Source organism: Oncorhynchus kisutch, linkage group LG10 (assembly GCF_002021735.2).
Source record: "Oncorhynchus kisutch isolate 150728-3 linkage group LG10, Okis_V2, whole genome shotgun sequence".
NCBI lineage: Eukaryota > Metazoa > Chordata > Actinopteri > Salmoniformes > Salmonidae > Oncorhynchus > Oncorhynchus kisutch.
Window position 1 is genome coordinate 61,078,540 of NC_034183.2, and position 16,990 is coordinate 61,095,529.

At 40.6% G+C, this 16,990-nt stretch overlaps 2 protein-coding genes across 2 annotated transcripts; one reads left to right on the top strand and one right to left on the bottom strand.

Moving 5' to 3' along the window:
• The first annotated feature begins 1,884 nt into the window (after nt 1–1,884).
• On the top strand, nt 1,885–10,800 carry LOC109893485 (glutaryl-CoA dehydrogenase, mitochondrial-like). Its single transcript, XM_020486715.2, has 12 exons — nt 1,885–2,203; nt 2,753–2,864; nt 2,993–3,028; nt 3,152–3,292; nt 3,478–3,540; nt 4,671–4,841; nt 4,948–5,077; nt 7,333–7,549; nt 7,670–7,773; nt 7,886–8,011; nt 8,169–8,329; nt 8,586–10,800. Exons 1-12 carry the CDS (start codon nt 2,036–2,038, stop codon nt 8,657–8,659), a joined length of 1,503 nt encoding a protein of 500 aa, XP_020342304.1. The 5' UTR covers nt 1,885–2,035; the 3' UTR covers nt 8,660–10,800.
• LOC109892269 (synaptonemal complex central element protein 2) lies at nt 10,503–13,446 on the bottom strand. Its single transcript, XM_020484716.2, has 5 exons — nt 12,233–13,446; nt 11,830–11,913; nt 11,574–11,662; nt 11,278–11,494; nt 10,503–11,132 (listed from the first exon to the last, which is right to left on the bottom strand). The coding sequence occupies exons 2-5, from the start codon at nt 11,908–11,910 to the stop codon at nt 10,938–10,940; spliced, it is 582 nt and encodes a 193-aa protein (XP_020340305.1). The 5' UTR covers nt 11,911–11,913; nt 12,233–13,446; the 3' UTR covers nt 10,503–10,937.
• Between the last annotated feature and the right edge of the window lie 3,544 nt (nt 13,447–16,990).

Consider the following 16,990-nt stretch of genomic DNA (forward strand, 5'->3'; position numbering starts at 1 on the left):
AGCTGCAAGATTTCCTAAAATACTAAATAATATATGTCAGAACTGGAGTGGAAGAACCACTGTGAAAAGGGAATAGGAGTACGATACAGGTTAAACCTACTTGCGCAGTAATTTGTTTTCTAATTTATCAGATTAATTGAGCTACACAATACATTTGTAAGAACTGTGTTGGACGTGCAGTCAAGTTAAAATATTATTTCCAAAACAAAAAAGAATGCTGGAATTGGTGCCTATATATCCAACTCCGATGACTGGCAAACAATTACATTTTCATTACACTGGAAGGCATCCCATTGGCACCATATCAACGTGGCTATTGTTCAAAATGTGTGACTGGCCTGATAAAAATAAAGTTACATAATTCAGCATAACACCAGGTGTTACACCATGTCAGTTTGTTTCTGTCTCAGCATGGCTGGTACCTTGAAGGTCTTACCTAAATGGGCATCTCATTGCAGGAATCCTTAGGGCCTTTCAACAGCACACTGCTTCAGCTAAGTGTCACACAGGATTTAATTAAGTGCTTTTTTTCAATTATTAATTTATTTAATTCTCATTTAGTTATAGACCTTTTTCTAAATGCGGGATGGGGTAGGTTAATGTCTGGAATCAACATCTCTTTGCACCCTTAATTAACAACTATTAGAAACAAATCTTCAATGAGCTTTGTAGAGTATTATATCTCCATTATACTCTATCATATTAGTGCATGTTACATTGAGCTCTTTACTCAAATGCCAATGTGCTGCATTCTACTGGTAAAGTCAGGGCCCAACATCTTAGAATAATATGAAAATGATCCTCCTTTTATGACCCGGAGAGAAGGGCAAAGTCATGAAAGGGCTTGCTCAAGTAATCAGACTCTAGTGACTCAATGTTTAATTGTTATCTACAGGTAAAACATTCCAAGTCATAGTCAAGTTAATGTATGCTATGATAAATTACAATCGTTTTTATCAGCTTGACAGGTCCATATGCAGTGATGTAAAGTACTTTAAAGTTCTACTTAAGTAGTATCTGTACTTTACGTTACTATTAATATTTTTTACAATTTTTACTTTTACTTTACATTCCTAAAGAAAATAATGTACTTTTTACTCCATACATAGGGAAGAGCACAAGGGGCCCAGCGTCGTCGGGGTTTGGCCAGTGTAGGCCGTCATTGTAAATACGAATTTGTTCTTAAATAACTTGCCTAGTTAAATAAAGGTTAAATAAAATATATCCAAAATACATAAGTATATTTAAAACTAAATATTTATAGATTTTTACTCAAGTTGTATTTTACTAGGTGACTCTCCCTTTAACATGGTCCCTAGCTGTGTGTTGCCACTCTCCATGTTGTCTGTTGTCTGTAGCTTGTGAGGTGTGGAAACACTTTGTTGCTTTTATGAATGTTGGCTTGCTGCTTTTTGTTTTATGCTGCTCTGTCTGTATGCTACGTCTTGCTTGTCCTATGTTGCTCTGTCTGTATGCTATGTCTTGCTTGTCCTATGTTGCTATGTCTTGCTTGTTCTATGTTGCTATTGTCTATATTGTAATTGTTTTTAATAACCTGCCCAGGGACTGCGGTTGAAAATTAGCCGGTTGGCTAAAACCGGCACTTTTACTGAAATGTTGATTAATGTGCACTGTCCCTGTAAAAATAAAAATAAACTCAAACTCAAACTTCAGTCATTTTCTATTAAGGTATCTTTACTTTTACTCAAGTATGACAATTGGGTACTTTTTCCACCATTGTCCCTACGTTCTGAAAATAGTTCTGAACATGAATGTGGTCAATGCATGAAATGAACCCTCTCATAGCCACGCCTTGAATCTGCACGCCCCCGCCAATAAACCAATCAGAGCTTAGTCAAAAACTACGCAACAGCATGGAGAGACACTAGAAAGCAGCTATAGGGAGTGGTGAAAAGAGAAAAAAAACGAGCAATGCTTTTGCACAAAAAAACATATATTTGAAGTTCATAGTAATTTCTTCCCACTATCATTTACATTTGGTTCCAGACTCCATTAACATTTTATTTTATACTAAATGTGGATCAAGGTCCATTTGCCACACTCAAAATGGCGACAGAACCTAACCATTCCTGACCAACTTTACGCAGGTGCCTGTGTTAACGTTTGTCCTCCTCTACCTTGTCAATTTGGAAAGGACTCTACGGAGGCCTGGGTCACGGATCTCCAGCATTGTAAATTACAGGTCAGTCTATGTATTGAAGTTAGCCAACATATTTGGGACATTGAAGAAACAGTAAGTTTGTGCTCGTGTCAAGTAAATAAACTGACTTTCAAGCTAGTCTAGCTAACGTAAACCTTCTAATAGTATTAATTGATCTGCCTGCAGCAGACATTTTAACCTCAACTAACGTGGCCAACACACGTTGAGGTGTGTTAATAGCTGACAAGTTTCAGTTGCCTCCATATCGAGATTTGTCTAGCTAGCTACTGTATAAATAGTTGGGATAGCTACTAGCTGGTGCTAATGTTATCTTGTGTAACAACTTGTCTGCCAACCACCACATCTTTCTTTCAACATTCTCTAAACTAATCACGACTAATTTCTCCTCTCAAACTATCATATGCAACTACGTGAGTTCAATTTGATAGTTGCTTTCTCCACCGGCTCTCTCAAATTACATGTTTGTTAAAAGTTATAACCTATTATGTCTTTGAAATGACAACTATTTGAGTTTGTTGCATTGTTTTATGGATTAGTTTCTTCTAAAACGTTTTTCTCTCATATATCTAGCTACTCAGTGCCATGATGAGAAGCGCGGTGTGCCGTCTGCTGGTCAACCCCCAGAGATGTGCCATCATTTCAGCATCAATATCACAGGGATCAGCAGCGCCTGCACAAAAGGGTATACCATTACTCAATAATGACCTTGACATCATGAGAACACAATGGTAGCAGTTTTACAAAGCCATTCTTACAATCATCATCCCTCTATTTGTCAGGGGAAGTACTCAATCTGTGTCCTTTTCACAGATGCAGAGAAAGCTAGTGAGAAGAAAGCTAAAGCACGTATGTTGATATCAACTCCTTTCAGATAAATCATACATATATTGCCCTTTTATTATTTTTGGTGTCTGATGGCTATTCAGTTGTGCTTCTCTGCTCTATGATCCTTCTCTACTGAACCACCAGCCAAGGTTCAGTTTAACTGGCGGGATGGCCTGGAGCTGGAGGGTCAGCTGACTGAGGATGAGATCATGATCCGAGACTCGTTCCGGGATTACTGTCAGGACAAACTCATGCCCCGCATTCTGATGGCCAACAGAAATGAAGGTGGGCCAGACTTTTGAGACATACCATCATTCAGGCCATCAAGAGCCCATTGAGCTATTGATGCCAATAACCTAGGAAGGAACCCTTAAGGATCAGTTTTGCCCTTTAAGTTGGAATGTCAATATTATGAATTTCGTCAGCTATGCAAACCATGTCAACATAACATGCTGCCTGTTTTGTCTTAGTGTTCCATCGAGACATTGTGTCAGAGATGGGGGAGCTGGGTGTCCTGGGCCCAACCATTAAAGGTGAGTCAATACCTTTGCTATCTCGAGTGTGGCCTTGCTGATATCATGGACAGTAATGGTTTGAGAATATTCCAAGATTTGAAATGCATACACATTACCAGGTAAATACTTGTTTCTATATTTACAACTTAGGTCAACTATGCTGGCCTATGGACTCCCTTGGGAAACCCAACTACCGAACCTTCCAATTATGGGATTTATAAATAAATTATCTGGGCTCTCGAAAGGACTCATATCTATAATATATAAGCAACTTTTGGAAAGCTCATTCTGAAATAGCTATTAAAACAGTTTGGTTCACAGATCTTGTTGAATCTGAACCCTTTAACTGGAACAGAATATGGAAAAAATGTCATCCTGTAATCCAAACCATTAATTTATACATGTTTAAGTTTGTTCACAGACTGTATTTAACACCAAGGAAATGTTTTATGATGAAATTGGCCCCAACTCCATATGCTGTGGGAGTGCCCTGCAGTTAAATGCTTCTGGGGCAAAGGTACAAGTGCGATGTGCATGAATGTAAATATTCAATGTTTGATGATAGCTCCTTGAATCTCTCAATCAATCAGAGATGATTACTGGCTCTTAGATGGTAATCACCTCACTCTCTCCCATTTCGCCAGTGGATACAGTTACTGTTAGAAGTTATAACATTATAATTATCGACAGTGAGAATGAATGGTGCTACTTAAGGAACAATTGAGGCTTGGACAAATATACTAGACTCTGTAAACTGGTGAGCGGGATGGGAAGGGGTGGGAAACATGGTTGGCTGTTTTTTTTTATCACTTAAACTCTATTTCTTACAGTTTTCTTATTTTCATTTGAGTTTCAGCCTACTGGCACATGTTTTATAAACTTATCATTTGTAAATGATAATGTTCCTGTAAACTCACCGGGGGTTATATCATTCTCTGAAAGCTTTTGGTCATTTGGATCACAAAATGTTAAAGGCTATTTGTTTTTCAGAATCAACTATATGTGTGATGCCAGAAGCATTTAAATATAGATAATGTAAATTAGATAATTGGATGTAGATTCACTTAATTTCCTTTTAATGTAGGCCTACTGTTTGTTTGGAGGTTATTGCCTATAATGTGTTCTCTCTCCCTCCACACTTTGACCAGGCTATGGCTGTGCTGGGACGAGCTATGTGGCCTACGGTTTGATCGCAAGGGAAGTGGAGAGGGTGGACAGCGGCTACCGCTCTGTCATGAGTGTGCAGTCCTCCTTGGTCATGCACCCTATCTACGCGTACGGTACCGAAGAGCAGAAGGAGAAGTGGCTGCCCAGGCTGGGTAAGGAGGAGAGGACAACCACATCCCTTAGGCCTCATTTTAAATGACGCACAATCCTGTTTATATCTGGGTGTATTTGTCCTGTAAAGCGTCCTCTACCTCCCAGCTCGCGGAGAGATCCTGGGCTGTTTTGGGTTGACTGAGCCCAACCACGGCAGTGACCTCAGTGGCATGGAGACCCGGGCTAAGTTCAACCCCTCCAGCCGCACCTTCACTCTCACTGGCTCCAAGACCTGGTGAGTAGGACTGGGAGACTCTAGTTCACTACATAGTAGTGCTAGGGAGAGAAAATCAATACAGTTACATGTCGCAATATTATGGTATTTTTCATCTCCATCTTCTTTTTAAATAGTGAACCAACAAGTCTTCAGCACTTATTGACTGATCAAAACGAATTTTCTCATGCTCTTGTCTCTCTGTAGCAGACAAATAGTGAGCGATATGTTTGGAACATAAAATTGCAATAAAATCGCAGTATTGAATTGCAATACATATCGTATCGGCACCTAAGTATTGTGATAATAGCGTAGCGGGAGATCCCTTGCAATTCCCAGCCCTACTACATAGTGAGGGAAATAGTTCATCACCCCATTAGCATGAGGACTTCAGGACTGACTGGACAGAGATGTGTGTAGCTGGATAGCAGGCATTAGGAGAACCTTGATGGTTTGATGTGATATACTCAGGGTTTTGAGTTTGAGCCCATGCAAGAACCTTGGAATTGCTTCCTATAAATAGCCAATGGATCATAAAACAGAACAAACGCCTACAGACCACAAACATTGATGAAAGCTACCTTTGTCTTAACACCTTGGAATGCATTCCTCTACTGATTGAAAAGGCTACCTATTCATGAAACATCAAGAATAGGCTACTTCCAAAATTTCTGAAGAATAGGAATATGTGCTTTCTATTATACAGAAATCGTAATTAGAGTTTTTGTATTCATTAGAGCAATTAAAAAACAAAACAAATAATAAACCCAAGATCCAAGTGGTTTAGCGCTTATGTAAATTGTAAACAACATTTCACTCTGTATACTAGTCCACAGGGTGGTGCTGTTCACAAATATATTAATGCTAGGTGCATGAATATTAGGTTCCCCTCAGTTCCCCTTTACTCTGGTTTCACAGAGTGTTATGATTCTGAACTGAGAGATGTCAGCAGTGACTGAACTGGACTTTGTGGTTGAATACTTCATTGAGTGCATTGGCCCTCACATTGCGTAAGCTTAACACTGAATAAATACATATTAATTGGTAACCTGGGCCTGTAGTTCATGTTTTATATATTTGATGTAACACTGTTTCTTCTGGGGAAATGCAGCTTCAACAACTTCAAATCAAATTTATTTATATAGCCCTTCGTACATCAGCTGATATCTCAAAGTGCTGTACAGAAACCCAGCCTAAAACCCCAAACAACAAGCAATGCAGGTGTTGAAGCACGTTGGCTTGGAAAAACTCCCTAGAAAGGCCAAAACCTAGGAAGAAACCTAGAGAGGAACCAGGCTATGAGGGGTGGCCAGTCCTCTTCTGGCTGTGCCGAGTGGAGATTATAACAGAACATGGCCAAGATGTTCAAATGTTCATAAATGAGGAGCATGGTCAAATAATAGGTCTGGGACAGGTAGCGCGTCCGGTGAACAGGTCAGGATTCCATAGCCGCAGGCAGAACAGTTGAAACTGGAGCAGCAGCACGGCCAGGTGGACTGGGGACAGCAAGGAGTCATCATGCCAGGTAGTCCTGAGGCATGGTCCTACGGCTCAGGTCCTCCGAGAGAGAGAGAATTAGAGCATACTTAAATTCACACATGACACCGGATAAGACAGGAGAAGTACTCCAAACTGACCCTAGCCCCCGACACAAACTACTGCAGCATAAATACTGGAGGCTGAGACAGGAGGGGTCAGGAGACACTGTGGCCCCATCCGATGATACCCCCGGACAGGGCCAAACAGGAAGGATATAACCCCACCCACTTTGCCAAAGCACAGCCCCCACACCACTAGAGGGATGTCTTCAACCACCAACTTACCATCCTGAGACAAGGACGAGTATAGCCCACAAAGATCTCTGCCACGGCACAACCCAAGGGGGGGTGCCAACCCAGACAGGAAGATCACATCAGTGACTCAACCCACTCAAGTGACGCACCCCTCCTAGGGACGGCATGAAAGAGCACCAGTAAGCCAGTGACTCAGCCCCTGTAATAAGGTTAGAGGCAGAGAATCCCAGTGGAAAGAGGGGAACCGGCCAGGCAGAGACAGCAAGGGCGGTTCGATTGGCTTCATCCTGGAGCGAACTTCAACCAAATGCTTAGTTTGACATTGAGTATGTGGTTCTGCTCAATTCTACCATCACGTCTTGTGAAACTTGTACAAACATATCCTCATATAGCCCTAGAAACCAGGCTCACTCTGTAGCATACTGATAAAATGGCTCCTCCCTAAATGAAAATGCCTTTCCTCATCTCCTTCACCTTCGTCAGGATCACCAACTCCCCTGTGGCGGACATCGCTGTGGTCTGGGCCAAGTGTGACGATGGGAAGGTGAGTGGCTTCATCCTGGAGCGCGGTATGAAGGGCTTCACCACACCCAAGATCGAGGGCAAGTTTTCCCTGAGGGCATCTGCCACTGGCATGATCATCATGGATGAGGTGGAGGTTCCTGAGGAGAACCTGCTGCCCAAAGTCTCTGGCATGGGGGTGAGTAGAGGCCAGGATACCATTGTCATGTACTGACTTTTATGTGGATGGCCAGACTTTCTTATAGTGCTGTTTTAATCTTGTTGGTATAAATGTTTTGTCTGTTCTCTTTGGCTCTAGGGTCCCTTTGGTTGCATGAACAATGCCCGGTATGGCATCGCCTGGGGTTCACTAGGTGCTGCAGAGTTCTGCTTCCACGCGGCTCGTCAGTACACACTAGACAGGTGAGGATTCTGAGGCTACTATTGGTATGAGATGTTGTTTTGGATGAGCAGGACCGAGCTTTTCTGAGTTAATTTAAGATGTTCTGCTACTCATGATATTTGTTAATCTCAGAATCCAGTTTGGAGTACCCCTCGCCAGAAACCAGCTGATGCAGAAAAAGATGGCTGACATGTTGACAGAAATCACCATTGGCCTGCAGGCCTGTCTACAACTGGGGAGACTCATCGATGCCAAAAAGTAAGCGGGAAATGGGAACATAATCGTCTTGTAGTGTGACACCACTTTTTAACAAAGAACTACACACCATAGGGGAAGTACAATTTTTGGTTGTTTCAGAGTGAATAGAACCTGAGGAGGAGATTTAACTCCTATGTCTTCTTCTCTCCTCCATCAGGGCAGCCCCTGAGATGATCTCTATGCTAAAGAGGAACAGCTGTGGGAAGTCCCTGGACATCGCCCGGCAGGCCAGAGACATGCTGGGAGGAAACGGCATCTCTGACGAGTACCACATCATCCGCCATGTTATGAACCTGGAGACCGTCAACACATACGAAGGTGAGGAGAAAGAAGGCCATAACCAGGTCTAAGAGGATATGGATGTGGAAGCAAAACTGTTTTATCATGGTATATTTCCTCACCAGTAGAGGTCAGTAATATGTCATTTACAATTAATAAATGGATCAAATGGGAAAACCATTGCATTTTCCAAGATATTTTCAAGGGGAAAAAACTGTCTCCTTATATATTTGCTCAACTTCAACATCAGCACTGTTTAACTGTTCCACATGGTTCCTTATTCTTTGTCTTCCAGGTACCCATGACATCCATGCCCTGATCCTGGGCAGAGCCATCACTGGACTGCAGTCTTTCACTGTTAATACCTAACTGCCTGTTGCTAGTGCTCAAACAGACCACTAACAGAAACCTCAAGTCAATCTGTTCCTTAAACAAAGGACAAGTAGTTCTACACTGCTTTGATGGCTTGTCTTCTACAGAAACACTGACGCTAATGTTGCTTCTCTCTTGAGTTTGTAGAATATGGGCTGGTTTTCTGGACACAGATTAAGCTTGGCCCTCGACTAAAAAGCATGCTCAATGGAGCATTTCGATTGAAATAGCTTTTTAGAACAGGACTAGGCTTAGTCTGTGTCCGGGAAACCAGTCCTAAATCTATATTTTATGCGAAAGACTTGCCTTTAAAACTTGACCTGGTCTATCATCGATCTCATGGACAATTCATGAGTGTAATTATTTCAATTTGAAAAACAAAGCTATTTTTCTACTCTGTCATAAAACCCTAGTACTTACTGGTTAGTTTGGACAATTTCTGACTACAATGTTTTTGTAATAGTTTCTATACTGTGGAAGTTAAGATGGTTCAGAATGAATCACTGTTTCCTCACAACATTTGTAGTAAAATAGTTGTTGGACAAACATTTTAAAATTAGGTCAAGATCCATACTTATGTCCTGAGTTTTTAGAACTGTGATGGTACTAATGACCAGTTATTGGTAATTGAATGCCAAATAAATGATACTACATTTACTGTTAGTTTAAAAAAAATAAGTTAAATCAATTGAAGTTAAGTAAATAAATGAAAACAGTTTATATAATCATGCCATTGCTTTTTTATAATTGAATAGATGTATTTATGACTTACCATTTAGGCAGATCAGAGAGATTTGTATTTTGGGGTACAGGACAATGAATGCTGTTTGCACTTTATGTTTGCTCTCCTCAGAACTCAACCAGGTGTAAATGTTATGGATGGTTTGAATTGCACTGTCAAGGGTTAATTCAAGATTTTCACGAATAACGCTTGCAGTACTTTCATGGTCGTTGAAATGTCCTTTTGCTGGCAAAGTAAGTGTTGTAGTAATGCTCACTATCTAATGCTAAATTAGTCTCTTGTTTATAAATTAATTGTCATCAACAGGTGGTCCATTTAATCCAGAGTGGTTGGAGGATTTTTGGATTACTCATCCTTCATTTCGTGGTAGTGTTTTGAATGTTCCTATTTGAAGTAACATGGAGTGTTTTATAAAGTGAATCAAAAAAGACGAGGGGGTTGGGGTTATTCCATGAAGTGTATTTTGCATATGATATAGAAATTGTGCACCATTATTGAATTTTAAAAGCCTGTTACATTAAATGAAGTGCCCTTTAATATAGACCACATGCAGAATTCAATAAATCAGATATCTATTATGAATAAAGACTTGCTAAATTGACTAAATTCAGTATGTTGACATGCCCCTCTGTGCACTCTTGACTTCTGAAAGATTTTAATGCACTTAACCTCAAGTTTTCACCGTCATTGTGAAGCTGTAGTTATTTTGTTGCTTTTGACAAGGTAATTCGCAAATATTTATTTTGATAAATTTCTATACATTTTAACGTCAACACTTATGTGAACTGAACTCGTTTTCTCTATTGTTTCTAAACATTGAACATCTAATTGTCAAATCATAGTGTAAAAGCAGGTTCTACTCTTTTTGACAATTTTCTGGTGTTTAGTGATGGAAAACTGAGTGGATGGAGTATAACATGTCAACCCTGTTACCCATGGATAGACAGGCTAGAAATGTTTTAACAATTTAATTTGTTGGGTGAAGCTTGCATTCAATTGCCACTGCACACAACAAGCTTCCAATCCCTGTCACAAGGGGATTTATGGCAGCTTTAAGAAGTTGTCAACCCTGTTACTTGTTATTATTTTTTATTTTTTTTTGGCACTTACTATAGTCATTATTTTTATTTAACTTATTTTGGTAACTTTTTTAATGAAGTTCTCTGCTCTTTATAACAATTATTTTTTTATATATATACCAAGTTACACTTCTCCAAAGGCACTGAATTGGTGGACCGACCCATAGGCATTTAGGTGAATGTTTTGGATTCTAAACTGAGCACAAGCGTATATTCTGGTCCATTTAAATATGTTCTATAATGCAATTTGGTCATAACTAGTGTGGATATTTTTCATACCTATGTAATAATTTAATAAACAAAAGCTTCTTCCAACACCTCAGTTTACAACCACTGTTTTATATCCTTTTAGACATATACCACAGTCAAATAAGGCATTGCTTTAATTATTCTAGACCTCCCAGAAGTCAGGATGCTGTAAGGCAGTTGAAATAAATTAATGGCTGGGTAGATGTCAGTTCTCAGCTGTCTGTTGCAGGCTGTTGTTGATGGCTGATAAGGTCTGACTGGCTCCCTGCAGCTCCATACTGAGCTGACTGCTCCTCTCCAGCACCTCCGACAGCTCTTGCAAATTGGCCTCCATCCCACAGCCATGCTCCTCATAGCTGCTGAACATCTGCTCCTTCACCTGCTGGCACACCTCGCTCACCTGGGGAGGGACCCACATATGCATATACACACTAGTCACAGTCACACTCCTTCACATAAACTAGACTTGTAATCTCAATGCATTCTTTTTTAACTACAAAAAAATATGACCATGTACTTTTTACTCAATAGTAGGACAGTGATACCTTATTCATTAACTTGTTCTCAAAGGTGGTCATGATTTCCTGGTCCATGGCTCGGCTCTGGTTTATTCTCTCTATCAGATCCTGGGCCTTCTTCCCTATCTCCTCTATCGTTGAACTGAGAACAGTTGTAGTCTCCTCACCTGGGAGCTCACTGGAAGTACTGTTGTGTACGTTACGTCTATTGGAGATGTTTGAAATGTCGATGCCGGAGTCCTCACTTCCATAGAAATTTAAAATAAATGTTAAATACTTAACAGAACACAATGAATAATGCTTTAAACCCAGTAACTCCATACCTTTGCTGTCCATGGCTTTCATCCAGTGTCACAAATGAAAATGTCTCATCAGGGATGTCCTGGTCTGGCCCATGTCCTTGTTCAGGGTCCTTAGGATACAGGGACAAATGTCAATCAAACCATAACATTTTCTGATCCCTCCAGTATACATTGACAAAGGGTACAGTTGTCAAAACTAAGTAGCAAAGGATTCGCAGTTGCAAGATATCAGTCATTCAGAGTTGAGCTGGACAGTCTCATATTTTCCTTCATTTACCTTGGGTGATGAGGGATGATGACCCGGTTTTGGTGTAGACTGAAACGTAGGGGCTGGCTTTCCAAAGAAGAGCTGGGACATTTTCTATGAGCAAAATGTTGCATAGGAAAAATAAATGCAACCGGTATGGAAGTTAGCTAATTCTGTAAGAACTCAACCCAAACCACTTTCTAACCTTCTCTGACTCAACTACTTTAACGTTAATAGTTACATTGGGCTATGCCGACCAGCTAGCCTAGCTAGGCATAAAGCTAACCCCTCAGTCTGATCTGATCATGACAAAACCAAATTAAGTTATCCAGTCTCGAGTTTTGTCAAGGGTAACTCATGTGGTAACCAAAATATTAGGAATATTTAGCGAAACTTCATTGGAAACAACAAAATACTGTTGCTGGCTACTTACCCCCAAAAATAATATTATTCAGTTGCACTGTGTCATAAAAGTTTTCGTCAGAACTGTCTGGCCACCTCGAAAATTGCGCGCGAAAAACGGGTTCTGGGGGACACGTGCTGTGAACAGGTCAATTTTTCAACGTCGACTCCGAACAATACTGTATCATGCACCGACACGCATTTTGAATGATTGAATGCATATTATTTAAAATAATTATCAAAGAAACACATTTTATCATCAAACATATGACACATTCAAATGATTTGCTAAAACTGTGAGTCTGGAGTCCGGTCAAGACAGTGGGAGAAAAACATTTAGATAGAGCACCAGAGATGGGGTATTTTCAGGATGAACTTTGTGTGATCAAAACAAATGTTAAAGTACATCCATCTGAGCTCAGCCATTGTGAAAAGTTTTTGATATCTGGGATTAGGCCTGAGGTAATGCCAGTGGGATTTAAACAGAAGTGATCAGCAAACTGGAAGAAGAAAAAAAACAGAAAAAGAGAGGATGAGACAGGAAGAAGTTAAAAACAAAGTCAAACTAGGGGCTGAATTTCATGTAAGGCAGTTCCTAGGATAGACAAACACCTAGCATCAGAAGGGTGAACAGGAAGATGCAGAGAAGATGGTGTGACAGACAGATGGAGCTATAGGATTAATATAACCATCATGCTGCACATGTGCAGTAGCTTAATCTGTTTTGGCGACCTTGCCGCAGTGTCTGAGAACGGTGTTGTACTGCAATAATTCCATAGCAAACACTGGGAAAATGGTATTTGGATGGGTCATGTACACAGTGATTTGTCCTGGCAGGGGCTCAACGGTCATTTAACCCATGCAGTGTCCTTTCAGTTCCATTCTGAGTAAAGCAGATTCAATTCCGGACCATGGAAGATCCGTGTTATAGCGTGCTTGACATTTAAAGGTAATTTCCAGTTGAGCCGATATATGCAGCGTTTACCATGAATGTAGTCTCCGCGAACGAAGAAACATTTTCTTTAAAAGGTGCATAGTCGAAAGGGGGCGATCTGATTGAATCTCGGCTTGACATCCTGAATATCCCAAAATACCATAGCCTTCTAGGTGTGTCTGATGTGCATTTTCTTTCATTTATTTAGAGGCTTCTATGTGAAAGAAGTGATTCACAAACTGGAATTCCACCCCTAACACTTTTGCACAGATAGTCTACAGGCACGCAGAAAGGGGTGCCTGTAATTTACAAATTACCATAATTTGCAAATAAATTCATTAAAAATCCTACAATGTGATTTTCTGGATATTTTTTCCCTCGTTTTGTCTGTCATAGTTGAAGTGTACCTATGATGAAAAGGCCTCTCATACAGGCCTCTCATCTTTTTAAGTGGGAGAACTTGCACAATTGGTGGATGACTAAATACTTTTTTGCCCCACTGTACAGGAAGCAACACAATATGAGAAAATGTCCGTGTTCTGTTGCAATATGTAGATATATTGAACCAACAGAACAAAACGTTCTCAAAGTTCAGGAGATAATCTCTGGAGGTATTCCAGTGGCTCTAGCAGTTTAAATCCATCAGGAAATGAGGGACATGGGGTGGGCAGATAAAGGCTCGTCTCATAAAGGGAATAAACCTCTAATCTCTTCAGATTCTGCTTCTTTGCATGTCTACTGCTGCTTTGAAATGGGGAATTATGAAACAAATAAATCCCATACATGCCCAAGCCTGCTCTCTACCTAAGGAAATCAAATTCAGTCACTGAACATGAACCAATGTAGCTCCTATTTTGGTATAAATGATTTGTTTTAACACGTAGCCTAATAGTAATGTATTTATTTGATAGGGACAGCCTACATTGACACATTGAGGCCATGCACTATATGCTTATTTCCAGTTAGGATTTGGCTTATTAGGATGAGTTTCAAAATCTTCTTACAATTAGCGCTGCTAGTGAAACTAGCTGTTAATCCAGTCTATGGTGGGAAAGCATTGAAGGTCAAAGGGCAGGGCTGTGCCCTGAATTATGCCCAGTGGAGTGGAGAAGTATATTTCCCCTAAAATAATCTAGTGGAGATGAACAACTACATGTTTCAAAGATGATAGTAGATTTATATTGAATATGAAAAGCTCTTCAATATTTCCTAAACAACATGGATGAACCAAATAGGCCCACTACATGCGATCGTGTGTCGATTAACTATCTCCTGTAAAGGTTCCAATTGGTCAGAGGATCTTCACGCCATGAGTCCTTAGTACATTTAAGGAGACAACATTTCTTGGTAATGTAAATCCATCAACTAAGGAATTAAGGGAACATTATCAACTACATCTAGTTGATACGGGTTGGCTGTTTAAGTCGAGGCGGGATCAAGTTTCCCTTGAGTGATGAAGAGTGGGCGGTCTAAAAATACTACTGTTTACTACAGCGTGAAAATTGGTTGGGTCATTTCAGCACCAAGGACAGAGACAAAGGGATGACAAAGAAGCGCGGCAAAGGAAAGCTCCAGGGTGACTGATTTATGAAGATGAAAATTAATTTCAGATAGACATCCAAACGTTTTTTCTCCAATTTAGGGACCTTTTAAAAGAAATCTAAGCAAAGCCATATCATCAAAACAGCAGTCGTCCAAAATCAAGGTAAGCGGCTAACGCTTGTACTGTCAAAATGGTTTTGAAATCGTTTGGAAGTAATATCTCCATAAATTAAAACTATATTTGGTGGAGTTGTGTTCACCTCCAAATCCACTGATATATTAACGTATATACATGTTTCATGCTTTTCAATCCCCTTTAGGATCATTCGAACTGAGACATCAAAGAAGTTGAGACTTGAGTGTTGCACGGATTCAAGACTCACCACCAATCAAGTCCTTGTCTTGGTGTTGTGTGGGGGGGATTGCCTCATATCCGGACATCAGCGCGTTTATCATCATTAGAGCTATATCGCTTAGGCTTCTTTTCCATAATGAATGACCTCAATTTCACCAGTTTTAATTTCAATGATGAGGCACATGCTTCCTCACTAGTCTCCAAATTCGACGTACTAGACAGGACGGAAGACCCGCTGTACAAGGAGTATAAACCGGCAGTCCGGGACCTCATTCCGTTGCCAAAGGCAGTGGTCTACCTGCTGATTGCAGCACTGGTAGTGGTTGGAGTCGCCTATGCTATTGTTGGACATCTGATCAAGGACCTGGCCCTTGATATAACAGGTATGAACTTAAAATGTTCGAAAATCAGTTGGAAATGTAACTAATCTATGTAGTTATTAGGCTGTTCCATCGTAATGTATAAGTGTACCAAATAACTTGTGACAAATAGGCATAAACCTAAGCTTTTCTATGCAAAATGGCAAAATGACTAGCTAACACAGGGATGACCAGGGGCACCAGTCCTGAAGCAAATGTGCTCATCTCTGTTTACCCCTTTCATCAGAATGTCTTCTTGGCCCCACTGAGGAGGACCTAGAGAAGAACAGAAACCCAGAGTGCTTCATTGCCAGACACCCCCCCATAGTCCTGACCCACAATGCCTTCCACGTGTGGGACACAAATGATGTGGGCTTCCCCATGCCCCTGGATGAGAGCCCCCCGGGCAGCCCTTTGCTGTTTCCTGCAATCCCCTACATCCCCTTCTTCCCCACCCATGGCACCGGCAACAACAGCCCTGCTGCCCTGGCCATAGACAGCAGCCCCTGGCCTGGGTACTCTAACTCCCTCCCTAGCGAGATCTGAAAGGAGCCAGCACCAACTCCCTCCAGCCCTGTGGTCACTGGTTGATTCTGATTACACCAAGCTCGTCACAGGACTCAACAGACCTACTTAAGGTTATTAACAAGACAACTAAATGGGTTGAAATGTTACCACACAGCAACCAAAACTTGACAAAGGAGAGTTTGAAGATAACTTTCATGCTGGTGCTATACCGTATCATCCTGTGCTGACACTGAGATTTGTCTACTGCAGGATATTTTAATTAAACTATGGGTTGGGACCTTGAGTGGGCCCTGGGTATGTGAAAGGTGGGTCGCGAGTTATGAGAATACATCTACAATTACACACTATTTATTCTTAATTTGGGTCATGGGAGGACGGTCAGTTTCTCATTTGCGTCTCGAGCTGAAAAAGTTTAAGAACCCCTGGTCTACTGAATGGACCCTGTGCAGGACAGGGGTTAATCAATGGCTATTGCCATGAGAAGATCATTTAAAGATGTGCAACACATTCAAAATGATCCAGACTGATCCCATGGAAAAGGATTTGCTATGTTTCATCACCATCAGCTGCCTACACTAGCCCCCTTTCTTATATAACATTTAAATACTGCTTCAGTATCCATCAAAACATGGAGGGATTTGGGGGCCTCTAAAAACAGCTATTCCTCTAATATAAATGTTGCTTCATTTCATGATCAAAATAAAATGATGAAAGGGAAATAATGAGACCATGTTTTGATGAACTCCTAAATGTATTAATAATTTACTCATCAATACAAAGCATTGCATTCATGGTGATATATGTGGAACTGTGTGCAAAATGACTCCCAAGATGTGGCTTTGTAGTTGAAATGAGAGTATGAGGGTGAACATAATTAAGGACCAGCTAATAGGTTTGTCCACTGGTTGTGCCAACTGAGGAATTTGACTTTACTGTCTGTATCTACATAACATGAAAAGGGACTACAATTATACAGTACCACATCAAAGTTGAGATGTTCAATGAAGTAGTAAATATGTGTACCAAGTTCAAACTAAATGGCCATTACATCGGTTGTTATTATTGATTTAG